The sequence below is a fragment of the Delphinus delphis genome, chromosome X (genome assembly GCF_949987515.2).
Source record: "Delphinus delphis chromosome X, mDelDel1.2, whole genome shotgun sequence".
NCBI classification, from domain to species: Eukaryota; Metazoa; Chordata; class Mammalia; order Artiodactyla; family Delphinidae; genus Delphinus; species Delphinus delphis.
Genome location: NC_082704.1, coordinates 125048279 through 125063995, shown reverse-complemented (window position 1 = coordinate 125063995; position 15717 = coordinate 125048279). Strand labels below are relative to the sequence as shown.

The 15717-nt window shown below is 48.5% G+C and overlaps 1 protein-coding gene across 1 annotated transcript in view; it reads right to left on the bottom strand.

The window, feature by feature from the left end:
- Positions 1 to 15717, bottom strand: part of DHRSX (dehydrogenase/reductase X-linked) — a 191974-nt gene that overhangs the window by 38136 nt on the left and 138121 nt on the right. Inside the window, exon 4 of the mRNA XM_060002556.1 lies at positions 12531 to 12632. Coding sequence (XP_059858539.1) covers positions 12531 to 12632 — 102 coding nt within the window. The remainder of the gene's footprint in view (positions 1 to 12530; positions 12633 to 15717) is intronic.

The window sequence follows — 15717 nt, the reverse complement described above, 5'->3', positions numbered from 1 at the left end:
CTGGTGATGTGTTTCCTTGATCGCCCAAGTTAGTGGGACGAAGCTGGACCAGTGAGCTCTGTCAGTGCCTGCAGCGCAGGACAGACCCGTGCATCCAGGGCACCTGGCCGATGTGAGGCTGGTTGAAAGGGACAGCGGCCTCCAAGCAGCCGGACAACCAGCCTGCACATGCGTCTGACACCCGTTTCCTCAGGAGACGGAGTCTGTGTCGCATTCCTCAAATCCTGGCAGCCTCATGCACTTTGCTGTCATGAGTCGAACGCAGTGGCAGTGACAATGTCGTACAACGTCCAAGGGCATATGCTCAGAAAGACCCCAGAGCTTCCGGTTTTCAGAACTCTGTCTTTCTGGGCACAGCCAGCTTCACTAGAGAAGGCTGGCAGTTCTAAGATCACTGCTTTGGTGAGGAGACCGCACGTGGGGATCTGGTCGACCAGCTCAGCTGAGGCCAGGCGACGGGCAGGACCAGTTTCCCGCCACAGGAGAAAGCCACCCTGGACGTCTGGCCCTGGCTGATCCGTCAGACAACGGCGACCCCGGTGCAACCCCACGGGAGGACCAGCGTGACGACTGCTCAAAATGCAGGCACAAGGGTTATTTTGACAGCAGCACTGCTGACGATAGCCAAGACTCGGGAGCCACCTAAGTGCCCAAAGACAGAGGAGTGGATAAAGATGTGGTGCATGTATACCATGGAATATTACTCAGCCAGGAAAAAGAATGAACTAATGCCGTTTGCAGCAACGTGGACGGACCTAGAGATCACTATACTTCGTGAAATAAGCCAGACAAATACTATAGGATATCACTTATATGTGGAATCTGAAAAATACAACCAACTAGTGAATATAACAGAAAAGAAGCCGACTCACAGGTACAGAGAACAAACCAGTGGTTCCCGGTGAGGAGAGGAAAGGGGGGAGGGGAAGGATAGGGGAAGGGGAGTAAAGAGGAACAAGCTATTATGCATAAAATAAATAAGCTAGAAGGACACATGTACAGCACGGGGACACAGCCAATATTTTATAATACCTACAAATGGAGTATAATGTTTAAAAGTTGGGAATCGCTATATTGTCTACCTGTACCTTATATAATATTGCACATCCACTGTACTTCAATAAATATAAATAAAAAATAAAAAAGGAGACGGTTATTTTGAGCCACTAGGATGGGGGAGTGGTCTGTGCACGCTGAAACGGTCAAGTCCAGGCTAGAGAGCTCCACCTCCTGGGACAAACTGGCAGCCACTAGACATGCCCTTCCAAGGTCAAAATCCATTGGAAAATGCCCCACATCACGGAGCAGGGGCATTTGAAGGGGATATGGGGTCAGCAGGAATTATGGCCTGAATCTGGGGGTGTTAACCCGCGGCGACTTCCCGGCTTCCACCTGGTGAGTTGAGGGTAACATTATATAATAAAAGGAAGCTGGTGGTGGTTGTTACTTCCTTATGATGGTCTTTGATTCCTTGGACGTTGACAGCAGAGAAAACAGCCAGGAGGCTCGGGTCAGCCAGACATTGGAACAGCTGCACCGACTCTGGATGTCACCCCGCTGGGGCAGAACAGCCGGACTCATCCGTGTTCATGTTCGCTGGGGCACCCGTGGTCCGGTTCGTGGTGACCTGAGCTGAAGGGCAACCCCTCCCCGATCTCCTTGAGGCTGTACCTATTCCATCCGCCCCACTCCGTGTTACGTATTTCCTAACGAGAATGTACAAGACAGGACATGTGCAGCAATGACGCAGCCCTGGGGACCTGCCGACACGGATCGTCATTGCATACAAGCTCTGCTGACAGATTCTAGCAGAAACTCACTGACCCCGAGCAACAGTGAGGATGCTCCGGGCACAGCACGAGTTCAAGGTGAGCTGGGAAATCATCACAGTCATCTGAGCAAGGTCTGGGCGGAAATAGCATCGTTGGGGAAAACATATTTTTAAAGCAACAGCAAGGACATCGCTGCCATGCACACAGCTGCCCACCCACCGTGTTCCAGAAGCGTCTAGCCCATCCTGGGGTTCATCGAAGCTGTGTGAGGGCTACAGCCCCACGGAGGCTGGACCCCCAAAAAACTCCCGGGGTCCCTGCCCACGACTAAGCCCACAATAAAGTGAGATGCTGAGAATAATCACGCCGGTTTCTTTTTTTTTTTTTTTCAAGGTGGACCATTTTCTTAAAAAGTCTTTTATTGAATCTGTAACGATATGACTCCTGTTTTATGTTTTGGTTTTTTAGCCACAAGGCCTGTGGGATCTTAGTTCCCTGACCAGGGATGGAACCCACATCCCCTGGATTGGAAGGCGGAGTCTTAACCACTGGACCACCTGGGAAGTCCCTGGTTTCCATTTTTTAAGCAAGATGTCCTAGACAGCTCCCCGGGTAGCAGATCTAACTGCAACAATACTGACTGAACGTCTGGCGGGTGCTGAGGGAGAGATTTTAAAGGTTCGCCCACGTCGCTGCACTTGTATTTTTTAAATGGATAAAGGGACGATGTCATGTCAGGGCTTCACATGGTCATCCTCGTTAGTGACCCTCCGTGAAAACAGCAGCCTCTGCGAACTGACACACAGGAAAAGAAGCCGTAAAAAATATCTGCTAGGGACTGCCCTGGAGGTCCAGTGGTTGGGACTCCATGCTTCCACTGCAGGGGGCACGGGTTCGATCCCTGGTCTGGGCACTAAAATCCCACAAAGCTGCACAGTGCACCCCCAAAAACATCTGCTCGTTGGTGGATGGATTTGACTGGTGAGTGGACACACGTCTGCGGCCTGGAATAGCTCAGCGTCGCAGGTGGCTTCTACACTTTGTACTTGTGTTTTTTAAAAATTTTTCGGCTGTGCCACACAGCTTGTGGGCTCTTAGCTCCCCGACCAGGTATCGAACCCGAACCCTGGCAGTGAAAGCACAGAGTTTTAACCAGTGCACTGCCAGGAAATTCCCCCACTGTTTTTACTTCTATAGATAATTTTTGCCTTGCATAGAAAAGCCAAGCCACTCGTCTGGAGGATGTTTCCAATCCAAAGAAAACGTATACGTTTTGTATCCAAGAAACGATAACGTGTACTGTTTGCACTTGCCTGCCGGGATGTGGGCAGACTCTCTGCACAGTTTTCGTGCTTTTCTAATGGATACTGGCCTGTGATGCTTGTTCGTGGAGATGTATCAAATGTCTTCTTTGCCTGTATATTTCCATGCTTAGGTATTTCTAACGTTTATTTTTTTCCCCGTCTACTTCCATACACAGTGACGCACCGTGAAAAGTAAATGGCGTGAATGATATGTATATTATTATTCAAAATAAAGTCTTTCACTTAAAAATAAACCATGCGTTATTCCTTATAGAGAGGGGAAAAAAATAGATGTGTCCCAATCAGGAGAGAATGAGAGAGAGTTATTTGCCTTACGGGGGAAAAGAGAGGGGCAGGGAATGAGAGAGAGAAAGAGAGAGAGAGAGAAAGACAGACAGAGAGAGAGAGACAGAGAGAGATAAAGACACAGGGAGGGGGAGGGGGAGGGGGGGAGAGGGGGGAGAGGGAGGGGGAGGGGGAGAGGGAGAGAGGGAGACAGGAGAGGATGAGAGAGAGTTATTTGCCTTACGGGGGAAAAGAGAGGGGCAGGGAATGAGAGAGAGAAAGAGAGAGAGAGAGAAAGACAGAGAGAGAGAGACAGAGAGACATAAAGACACAGAGAGAGAGAGAGGGAGAGAGGGAGAGAGGGACAGAGAGACAGAGGGACAGAGGGACAGAGGGACAGAGAGACAGAGAGAGAGAGAGAGAAACAGAGAGAGAGAGAGAAGGGTATATTGTAGCTGGTGCCCGATGGCTACATGAAGGTTTAAGTCCAGAACACGAGGAACATCTTAGAAAACTCTCGCAGACAATCCACCATCAGTCCAGGGCTGACCACGAAACCTGCCTCCAGAGCTGGGGTCTGCCGCAACTTTGGAATCCAGAGACTTTACCATCAGTGGAACTAAAAACGCAAAAGTAAAGACGTCTGGAAGCAGGCAACCAAGGCAGTCAACAGAGGAACGCAAAAATGTTCGGAAAGAAGGATAGAAGATTCTGGAAAGGGATGAGGGTTCTGAATCCACCTACACAACGCGACCAGGAAAGGAGGTGTCCATGTGTCTCGGGGAAAATCTATAGATGGAGGGAAGCCTGTGATCTGAGGCAGGACCGGGGGTGGCCATGAACCCAGGTGTTTGTCAGCCCAGCAGGACCCGGGTGCTGGGGCTGAGTGCTTAGGGGTACTGAACACAGTCACATCCTGGGCCAGTGAAAATGTCGAGCTTCAAAGAGCACACGAGTGTGTCCCAAATCATCCTTAAGTCAATGGAGAAAACACTGGCTAGAGCATCATGTGGACAGGTCCAAAGGTCACCCTCGTACTGTGTTTCCAATACTGTCATCTCCCTGTCACCACAGAGGACAGAGCGCCCCATGCCCCCGGCAGAGAATCCACCACTTACTGAGGATGTTTCCCCAACGAGCAACTATTCGCACTAGAAATACCCCCTGGGGACCCGCTATAAGCACAGCCAGGACACCTGGGGCCAGGGGATCGGAAACGCCCAGCTCTGTTAAGAGCTCCTGTGTTGCACTGTTTCCAAAAAGACATCAAAGTAAGGCAGCAGGAGCGTGCATCCTCTCGGGGAGGGTGCATCAAAAACAGAATCTCCCTCCCACCCAGAAAACCCTTCTGAAAAGGAGACAATTTTATCATTGACTCACTGTGAAAGCAGAGGACAATCAAAGAAATTGCAAAGACGGGAGGACATGTCACCCTCTTATACAGCAAAGTGGCTAAAACCCATCCCATTCACAGTCTGAGGATAAAACTGCTCCATCATCACAAAGTCTATATATAATAGACGCTGGAGAGGGCGTGGAGAAAAGGGAGCCTCCTACACTGTCGGTGGGAATGTCAGTTGGTGCAGCCCCTATGGAGAACAGGATGGAGGTTCCTCAGAAAACTAAAAATAGAGCTACCAGAGCTACCAGCTCCAGCAATCACACTCCTGGGCATATATCTGGACAAAACTCTGGTTCGAAAAGACACACGCACCCCAATGTTCACAGCAGTGCTGTTTACAATAGCTAAGACATGGAAGCCACCTAAGTGTCCCTCAAGAGAGGAACAGATAAACAAGATGTGGTACGTAGATACAATGGAATATTACTGAGCCATAAAAAAAAAGAATGACATAACACCATTTGCAGCAAGATGGCTGGACCTAGAGATGATCATACTGAGTGAAGTAAGTCAGACGGAGAAAGACAAATATCATATGATATCACGTCTATGTGGAATCTAGAGAAACAGCAGAGATGAACTTATGTGCAAAGCAGATACAGACACACAGATGTAGAGAAGAAACTTATAGTTACCAAGGGGGGAAGGCGGGGGATGCATTGAGAGATTGGGATCGACACGTACACACTGCTACATTTAAAACGCATAACCAACGAGGACCTACTGGAGAGCACAGGGAACTCTACTTACTGCTCTATAATGGCCTATACGGGAAAAGAATCTAAGAAAGGGTGCGTACGCGTATCACTGATGCCCTTTGCTGGACACATGAAACTAACACAACGTTGTAAATCAACTGTACTCCAATAAAAATTTTTAAAAAAAGAGCTCCTGAATTAAATGCTGGATGCATTTGGGTAATTAGAAAACCACTGCATCTTTGGACCCACTTCCTGGATGCTCAGCAAGGGCTTTGGAAGAAGGAGGCCCTTGAACAGGGACACGGGATGGGCAGCCTCCTGTACTCCTGTGGCACTTATGGAAGCCGGGTCCATCACGTCCAACAGCCCTGCGCGCTCCACCACCAGCAGAGGAGCGTCCAAGTGTCTTCTGCTCCCAAAGGCAGGAGGAGCACCCCGGAAAGCACGACACAGCGGGAAACGGTTCCCTCAGGGAGACACAAACCCCGGGAGAGAAACAGAAGGCGCTGACGGTGGTCCACACATATTCACATCCAACCCTCCAAGGATAAAGGCACCCACGGTGCGTCACCAGTCTCCCAAGAGACACATCCGTCGCCTCCTTCTCGGAGGAAACGCCGAGCACATAAATAAGGAAAGGATTCGGGCATCTGCGCCCCTCCCCCGAGAACTGGGCCCCGACTCCCTGCTTTCTTGACCCCCCTGCCGGTGCCAAGGCCATGGCGGCCACTGCTGGGAAGACTGGCTCTAAGTGTACCTGGTCCCTGGTTCTCCATGCTGACTCAGGATACGAATTCACGAACGAATGAAGAACTATACCGAAAACTGGGCTCCTACGTACCTGGCCGGGCAAGCATCTTTGTGATTCAGGGTTACCACCGACATATTGATTTGGAGGGAAAAACATAATTTTTAGTAATTCTTGATCTTGAGAAATATATCCACACGCGTTACGGGGACAACTCCTCCAAGGCTAAAACTGAAGTCCTGAGGGCTGGTGACAAATCTACCCGAGTTCTGGCACAGGGATGGGAAACGAGATAAATCCGTACGGATGTGAATAAGTGATAAATACTGACCAGCTCGGCAGGACGCAATCATGCTTGGGTTGGATAAATCCTCAGCTTCTCTCCCGAGTTCCCCACAGCCAGAGACAGGCGGTCTGGTTCTATTTATGTCATGCTAGCGAGGGCAGAAATATTCCGCGTCTGAAACACCAACGTTTGCAAAATCCTGATCGCTCTCTTCAGGAATAAAATTTAGAAATGCAAAGCACGGAGTCTAGCTAGACGTGGCCCTTGGACGTCTTCTCTGTGGGACACAGCTGGGGCTGTTTTCCATGAGAGTTGATGGGTGAACAGGAGTTTGTCCTATTAACCCAACTCCTCTGAACCCATCACCTTGGGGCGGGGGGGTGGGGGGGTCGGTAGTTAATATCCCAGAGGAGGGTCCCAGGCATATCGTTTTCAGAAACTCGGCAGACCCTCCTGGACACCAACAGTACCATCGACAGGGCTCCCCTCTGAGAAGTCCTGTACTTGGGAAGCCCATTGGCACCTGCTGACTCAGAATCTCCCCAATATCGGTCCCTTCAGAACTGTCGTTTGAACACAGCAAAGATAGACCCTCGTGTACAAACCAAGCCACGAGATGAATGAGAAAATCCTTCGCTTCCCCCACATCAGCTAAGTCTGCCCCGAGCCCCGGGCACACTGCGCTGGTAATGAATTCATTCTCAGTCTGGACCGGACCCTCCTGGCATTTATCCCTGGAGCCGTCCACCCATCCTGGGTACCGAGGGGGATGCCCCTTCCTAAGTCCAGGGGGTGCCAACACTTCTGTGGTCCCGTGGCATCTCTGAGAGACACAGAGGCTCTGCCAAGGAGGGATCCCCTTTTTGAGGGACCCGACAGCCTTCCTGCCCAGCACCGTGGGGAGCGGGCATCCATTATGGGCACCAGTATAACCTCCGCCCCAGGGCACATCGTTCCTGGAAGTTGCTGTCTGAACCCACAGAGGCTGTTACTTCCAAGTCCTACAGAACCGGGCTCCTCCCTACAGGGACCCAGATGGGGTTCCAAGAAGCACCGTCCTAAGTCTGCAGAAGAAACCGCCCCAGAGGCAAGAATGTGCCCAACCCGGCCAACAATTTGAAAGATAAAGGGCACCACACGACAGGAGCAAACACCACGTGTGATTTCAGCCAATCGTCCTGTAGTAACTGGACTCCCATTTCCGACTCTGGGAAATGGCGGTTCGGAGGAGTCCGGGCTGGGAAATTCCATGCATGGCGTTTAATTTAATCACACCTAATGACGCCGTCTTCTCTTCACACGACCCTGTGTCACACTGTAAGAGGCATTTTCTAGGGTCAGGCATTTCACAGAATAAGTCTTTGTTTAACGTTTGTCTCCTTGGCTAGAGAATGATTTGCATGAGGTCAAGGGCTCTTGTTTATGGCTGTATGGTTCCTGCGTGTGAATCACCGAGACGATGGGTGTGGTGGGCAGAATAATGTTCCCCAAAATGTTGTTTTAATCTGTGGAACCTGTGACTATGCCACCTGACCTGGCAAAAGGGAGTCTGCAGATATGATTACATTAATGACCTTGACCTGGGGCGCTGACCCTGGGTGAGCCCAGTGTAATTTCACAGTCCTTTATAGCAGGGAGGCAGGGGGTCAGACTCAGAGAAGGAGGTGTGAGGACAGAAGCAGAGGTTGGAGGGAGAGGGCGATGTGAAGGTGCTGTGGTGCTCGCTCCGAAGATGCAGGAAGGGGCCATGAGCTAAGGAATCTGAACAACAAAGCTGGAACAGTAAGGAAATGGATTTTCCCAAGAGCCAGTGTCCTTTAGGGGCTCAGGAATCCCACACCGGTTCTGTCGCCTTGAGGTGCCTCTGGGGCACTGACCAAAAACAAGAGGTGCTGAGCTCAGAGGAAAGATCTGCATGAAGGAGTTAAATCTGGGCTGAAGGTCAGCCAACGTGTGGATGAGATTCTCTGCAGAAAGAAGAGAGAGGGTGTGAAAAGAGGGTCCAGCGGCAAGCCTCCCAGGTCCAAATGCAACTCTGTCCTGGTTTCCAGAGAAACGTTATCTGCCTGAGAGCCATGCATGCGGGGTTTAAAATCTGCACAGAAAAGGAACACGGGACCATCGTAGGATGACTGGAGTCATCTCAAAACTCAAGGGCACCACAGATAAATGCTGGAGACGGTGTGGAGAGAAGGGAACACTCCTACACTGTTGGTGAGAACGGAAGCTGGTGCAGCCACTATGGAGAACAGTATGGAGGGTCCTTAAAAAAATAAAATTGAGCTACCATATGATCCAACAATCCCACTCCTGGGCATATATCCAGAGAAAACCATAATGTGAAAATATCCATGCACCCCAATGTTCATAGCAGCACTATTTACAGTAGCCAAGACATGGAAGCAACCTAAGTGTCCATGGACAGATGAATGGATAAAGAAGATGTGGTACATATATATATATATATATATGTATATATAATGGAATATTACTCAGCCATAAAAAAGAATGAAATAATGCCATTTGCAGCAACATGGGTGGACCTGGAGATTATCACACTAAGTGAACTAAGTCAGACAGAGAAAGACAAATATCATATGATAGCGCTTATATGTGGAATCTAAAAAATTATACAAATGGTTATTTATAAAACAGACTCCCAGACATAGAGAACAAACTTATGGCTACCAAAGGAAAAAGGGTCAGGGGGAGGGATAAATTAGGAGTTTGGGATTAACAGATACACACTACTATATATAAAATAAATAAACAACAAGGACCTACTGTAGAGCACAGGGAACTATATTCACCATCTTGTAATAACCTATAATGGAAAAGAATCTGAAATAGCACATATATATGTGTATGTGTGTGTGTGTGTGTGTGTGTGTGTATCACTGAGTCACTTTGCTGTACACCTGAAACACAACATTGTAAATTAACTACACTTCAAGTAAAAAAAAAAGAGCAAAACAGTCAACAGAGCATTGTATATAAACTAAATAAAATTACTTAAAGTGCTTTCCCTTTAAAAAACAACAACAAATTGGGCTTCCCTGGTGGCGCAGTGGTTGGGAGTCCACCTGCCAATGCAGGGGACACGGGTTCGAGCCCTGGTCCAGGAAGATCCCACATGTCGCGGAGCAACTAAGCCCGTGCACCACAACTACTGAGCCTGTGCTCCAGAGCCCGCGAGCCACAATTACTGAGCCCGTGAACCACAACTACTGAAGCCTGCGCACCTAGAGCCCGTGCTCCGCAGCAAGAGAAGCCACAATGAGAAGCCCGTGCACCGCAATGAAGACCCGACGCAGCCAAAAATAAACAAATAAAATGAATAAATTTATTTTTTAAAAAACCCCAGCAACTTAAGGGCGAGGGTGAATTATGGAGAACACGTTGATATGTCCTGCCTACGGTATTCTCCCCAGAGAGCTCTCTCCACTGCAGCAAATATTTCTCACTAAAATTCTGTTGACCCAAAGCGGAGATCTGTTGGAGAAAGGCATCAGATTTGGGATACATTATTTTCCCTACTTCCTGGCAGATGGAAGGCTGTACTGAAACTGCAGAAAAGACCCTCAGCGGATATTCAGTTCTGTTGTGCCTGTGTCTATAAGATCTCAGGAATCCTGCACGATGGCAGCATACGGGGCACGCGCTGCCGTTACCGATTCCTGAGGGTGTTAAATGTAATGTGGAAAGAAGATGTGTGGCTCCACACGTCTCCACGGCCCCTCCCTGTAACTCACCTGGACACGTGGCAATCTATAATGTTTTCTTTCTAATCAAGGAGGACACAGACAAACGCCCACGAAAGGAACCCCACCCCAGGGCTGAGGATCCCAGGTGGCCATGGCCTTGGAAAGCATTTATCTCTGCAAAGAGGTCTAAGGCATAATCATTTTGGCGAACTTGAAAGATATCAACCAAGCGTACATTAAATTCATTCTGAACCTTCCCAGAAGAACTGCCAGCAATAACGACACGCAGAGTACTTTCCCGGGCTAAGCAGAGGGAAATGGTATTAGTTGTAGGTGTTTCATAGGTACCCACACATCAGGAATAAAGACACAGACCTACTAGAGAATGGACTTGAGGATACAGGGAGGGGGAAGGGTGAGCTGTGACAAAGCGAGAGAGAGGCATGGACATATATACACTACCAAACGTAAGGTAGATAGCTAGTGGGAAGCAGCCGCATAGCACAGGGAGATCAGCTCGGTGCTTTGTGACCGCCTGGAGGGGTGGGAAAGGGAGGGTGGGAGGGAGGGAGATGCAAGAGGGAAGAGATATGGGAACATATGTATGTGTATAACTGATTCACTTTGTTATAAAGCAAAAACTAACACACCATTGTAAAGCAAATATACTCCAATAAAGATGTAAAAAAAAAAAAGCCACAGATGCATACGTGTAGCTTTGGAGACACAGTTTATATCCCATGCATTTCCCTTAAGTGGGAATTTCTAATTAAACAAGTGGATTGAACACGGTATCTCTATCTGACCTTGACCCTGACCGCCAACCCCATTAGTATTACGGGAGAAAGATAGAATACGCAAGACAAAGAGAAAGGTGAGGAAATGACAACAAGCAGATCTCGGGAGCCAGAATCAGATGGACAGTGTCACAGCCTCAGGAGGAGGAACGACGCTCCCTCGCCTTGAGATGTGTCCCCGGCATTACGCGTAGGGTCCCTCAGAAAAAGGGGCACCAGCAAAAGGGAGTTCGGAGAAGGGATTAGCTTAAGGATGTTTAGATGCGAAAATGACCCTGGATTATCCACGGGAGGCTCCGTATAACCACGAGGGTCCTAGTTTTCTCTGCCATCCAAAATACGAATAATTTGGGACTTCCCTGGCCGTCCAGTGGTTAGGACTCAGCGCCTTCACTGCCGTGGCCCTGGGTTCAATCCCTGGTTGGAGAGCTAAGATCCCACAAGCCACGGGGCGCGACCAAACTAAATAAATGAATCCATAAAATTGCTTAAAAACACTGGAAAAGAGAAAATCTTAGAGACAGAATAAAAGACATTAAAAAAACCCAAAATACAAATAATTTGACAAATGTTCTATCTATCTGGGAAAAAAGTATAGTGGCTGTAACTCACTGTTTACGTCTATTCCTTCTATTGTATTAATTAATTAATTTAATTATCTTTGGCCACGCTGTGTGGCAGGCGGGATCTTAGTTCCCCAACCAGGGATTGAACCCGTGCCCCCTGCATTGGGAGCACAGAGCGTTCATCACTGGACCGCCAGGGACGTCTCTACTGGATCAATTTAACTATTTACCTCCTTTATATACTGGATTCTCCACGTCTGAAAGCAACGTGTTAAATGCTACCAGCACAAATGTTTTCCAGGAGGCTCACAACAGTTTTCGTTCTCTACATTTGTTGTTTGGAGATGTTAAACACTGTGTTTCTCTGTAGAGAGTTTGGACGAACTTTTATGAAACAAGTTGACTGTAGCAGCGGAAGAGAGAAAGAGGCAGGGAAAAGGGCAGGAAAGTGAGAAAGCAGACGCGTTTCCAACGCTCTTAAGAGCTCAGTGCGGCTGACAACAGGGCTCTGGGTGGTCTGCGGTCAGGGGGCGGGTGGAAGGCAGGGGGAGGGGAGACGTGGACTCCACATGTACGTTTGAAGAGTGCTGGCTGTAAGGATGATGTCAAGAGACAGTTGGGCGTGATGGTCTGGAGCCCAGATAATGACTGTCATGGAAACACGCTGAGGCTTTAATAACATAACCCTTGTGACAACACCCAGCCCTTTGCGTGTCCCTCATACCTCTTAGCCCAAGTGGACCTGTCCAAGTTATCAAATCCACAGGACACATCATCACACTTTACATCGTTTCAAAGCAACATCCTAAAATTGATTATTCTGAGGACGAAAGCCAAACACATCAGTGGAACCAAACAGGGGCAATAACTGCAACATATATTTCCTTGGGAAGCCCGCTTTCCCAAGGGACCGCTAGAGCACCTGTCTGTGTCTGAATTAACCTCTGGATTTCACCAGAACTCACCGTTATTGACCAGTACGTGCAGTGGGATTTTCTTCATCTTGAACCTCTGGACGAACTGCTGAATGGACCTCATGGACGCCAGGTCACAATACAGAAATTCCACTGGAGAAAAAGACAAAAACGCGTGGTTATCCTCCAATTTACCACAGATGCTAAGACGATTTCTAAAGAGGTTAACTTCTATCCCTCCTGGGAAGTAACACCGATTAGAGAAAAGAGGAAGGTCCATTGTGGCCAACATACGCTAAGAAGACCCTCTGTGAGTTACGTCCTTGACGATGCCCTCTTTTTGAGTGTGGGTGGGACTGTGTCCTCTTATACGACAAAGATCCTGGGATGTCACCCCATGACTGTATTTCATTACATAATATTCCCTCTTGCAAGCAAACTAGAGGAAGAGAGATTCTCCTGCTGTTCTGCAAGAAATAAGTTGCCTCGTTGGGAGAGGGCCATGGGGCAAGACCCTCAGGGCAGCTCCTGGGAGCTGAGAACAGCTCCCACTCAAGAGCCAGCAGGACAGTCAGAACCTCAGACCTACAACCTTAAGGGACTGAGTTCATCCAACAACCACGTGAGCTCAGAAGACGATCCTGCGGTCCAGAGGGGAACTTAGGCCAGACAACCCTTCTGAGTGGAAGGCAGTTTTCTGGGTCATTCTGCAGCACTGTTGTCCTTGCACTGTCGCAGCTGGCTCTGCTGAAGGATCGCTTTGGGTCTCCCCAGGCCCAGCTCTTGGTAAGAGGCTCACAGGGATATCTGTGGTCCCAGGACCCAGGAACAGAGGGGAGTACGGTTTCCATATCCTAAGGACCAGCACCTACTGTGCCACACATCTCAGGGGGGAGACATGCCTGCAGGATTTTGCTGGTTTGTGGTTTCTGTAGGAAGTTTTAAATATAATTACACCTGAGATCCAGCAAAAGTACTAGCTTGGGAAGGAACATATTTTGCAACACATGTTAGTGTTCACTCAGAAGAGACATTTTAAGATAATCTTGAGCACAGAGAATGGAACCTCTGTGGGCCAAGTCACACAGCCACTGAGGACAAGCGAGTGTAGATATTTATTAAAGTATTTTCCCTAAAAATTTATAGTGGGAGTCGGGGTGGGCGTGCTCCTGGATCAGGGTTACTCAGCGTGGCCTATGGACGGGCACCATCCTGTGATCTGCTGGTTACTAGCCTGCCAGAGGACACGTTCAGAAATCGAGGATGCGTTTAGAAATTAAAAAAAAAAAATCAACAGTCATTTTATGTTTGCTGAATCCAGTAATTAAAAAAAAAGCAACACTGGGCACTACCGTTTTGCATGTTTCTTACACGTATTTTTTCTCGTAATTCCTTTCTATTCTGTCTCCAATGGCATCAGGCTGTGACAGACTGGGGACAAGGGAGCTTTGCCACAGGGCGTTTGAAAGTTCTGCTCTAGAACACGGTGCCACCTGGACAGGCATTCCTGACCCACTGTTCTAACGTTCACCTGAAACGCTCCCAGGAATGTAAAAAAAAAAAAAAAAAAAAGAGGAAAACTCCCACTACTGCTAATACTCGAACCCATGGTAAAAGGCTGGGTGGACCCACACACTCAGCTTCCGGAAACAGAGCACTGTAACTGGATCTTTGAAATGTCAGAAGATGAATTTTCCCTGCTCCTTGGGGGAAAAGGGTCAGAAATGACCAGAAACATGAGGACGGATGTTCCAGGTTGACAGCGCTGCCTCTTGAAGGAGCTACTGGGCTTTGCTTCTTTTCTGCCCGTTCTTGTCATGAGCGCCCACTTTCTACATCCTTTGAGGAGCTGCCCCCCACCCCTCACCTCTCCAGCAGCATCACTGGCAGGATGATGGGGTGACGCTGCACAGGGAATGTGAGCGCTCCAGTCAAGCCCTACCGCTGAGAGGACCAGACTGTTCCCTGCGGACCAGGAGGCTTTAAGCGCTCCATCCCTGAGAAAAGAAACGCCCAAGACAAGCTGCAAACTGTGAGCTCTGCCCCCCGTCGAGCCGAAGCACCAGGATTGATCACTGACGGGATATGGGGACTCATGCACGCTAGGGGCTCACCTAAAACCCAAGTAGGGGCTGCATCCCCCCAACAACGCATACAGTGAGAGGGGACGGGGTAACTGACACGGCAGGGCTCCTGGCAGGGAGAAGGAGACACAAGTGACATTTTTGATTGTACCTGTGATGCCGTCACGAACACCTTCACTTCTATCTGGATAATGAGAGAAATGAAGGTTGCGATGTTTTGAGAAGGGTCAAGATACCCGTTAGGAAATAAGAAACAGAACGTCTGCCATGCAGAGGACTGGCACATAGGAGGTACACCAGTTGTCTGGGTAGCAAAACAGGAAACCCAGGAAGCAGGTAGGGGTGCAGTTGGAAAGGGTAAGCGTGAACCCCAAGGGGGCTGGTCAGGATGCAAAACCAAGATGGTAGCCTCGTATGGGAAGACCACACTCAGCGTTCTCCTGCCTATTTCACTATAGAGCTTTTTAAAGCAGGGATTGAAAATTAAAAGGCTAAAAAGGAGAAATCAAGCAGGGCTGGCCCTACTGACATAAGGTGGGGAGGATTCAGGACTAAAGTATCAATGGGGCAACGTGCATCGTTATCTGTGGGTCCAACGCCCAGTCAATTTGAAGTCACGATCGTCACGTGCCGTGTTCTCAGAATAACACAATATCGCAGTCTGTGTCTCAGGAACCCTTGGGAATGCGGGGAGAAGGGCACAGAACCAAAATGGTTATGGGAGAAATGAGTGTACGTCTTTGAGCATCTGACAGATCGACAGACCAAAAAAAAAAGAAAAAAAGACAGAAACAAAGACCCAGAGAAGACTGTGGATAATATATTTGACAAGGTTGAGAATGCAAATTTACAAACAGGGACGACTCTATCGTAGGAAGATTTTAAAATGATAGGTGTGTGCTTCTAACGATATTAATAATATGCTAGATTTACAAGTCAAATATGAACATCTCAAGGAAATGAATGCTTTTCTGAGAAAAATGCTGATTGTTATGACCTAATCAAGGAAATTAGGACTGATCAGAGCAACGAATATGGGAGAAAGAGAAAAATTAATGAAAAAATGACATCCAGAAACGGCGGGGACGGTGTCCATGGTATTTTAGCAAATTTTGTCTGACTTTCAAAAAATAGATAATCCCACCTCTATTGAC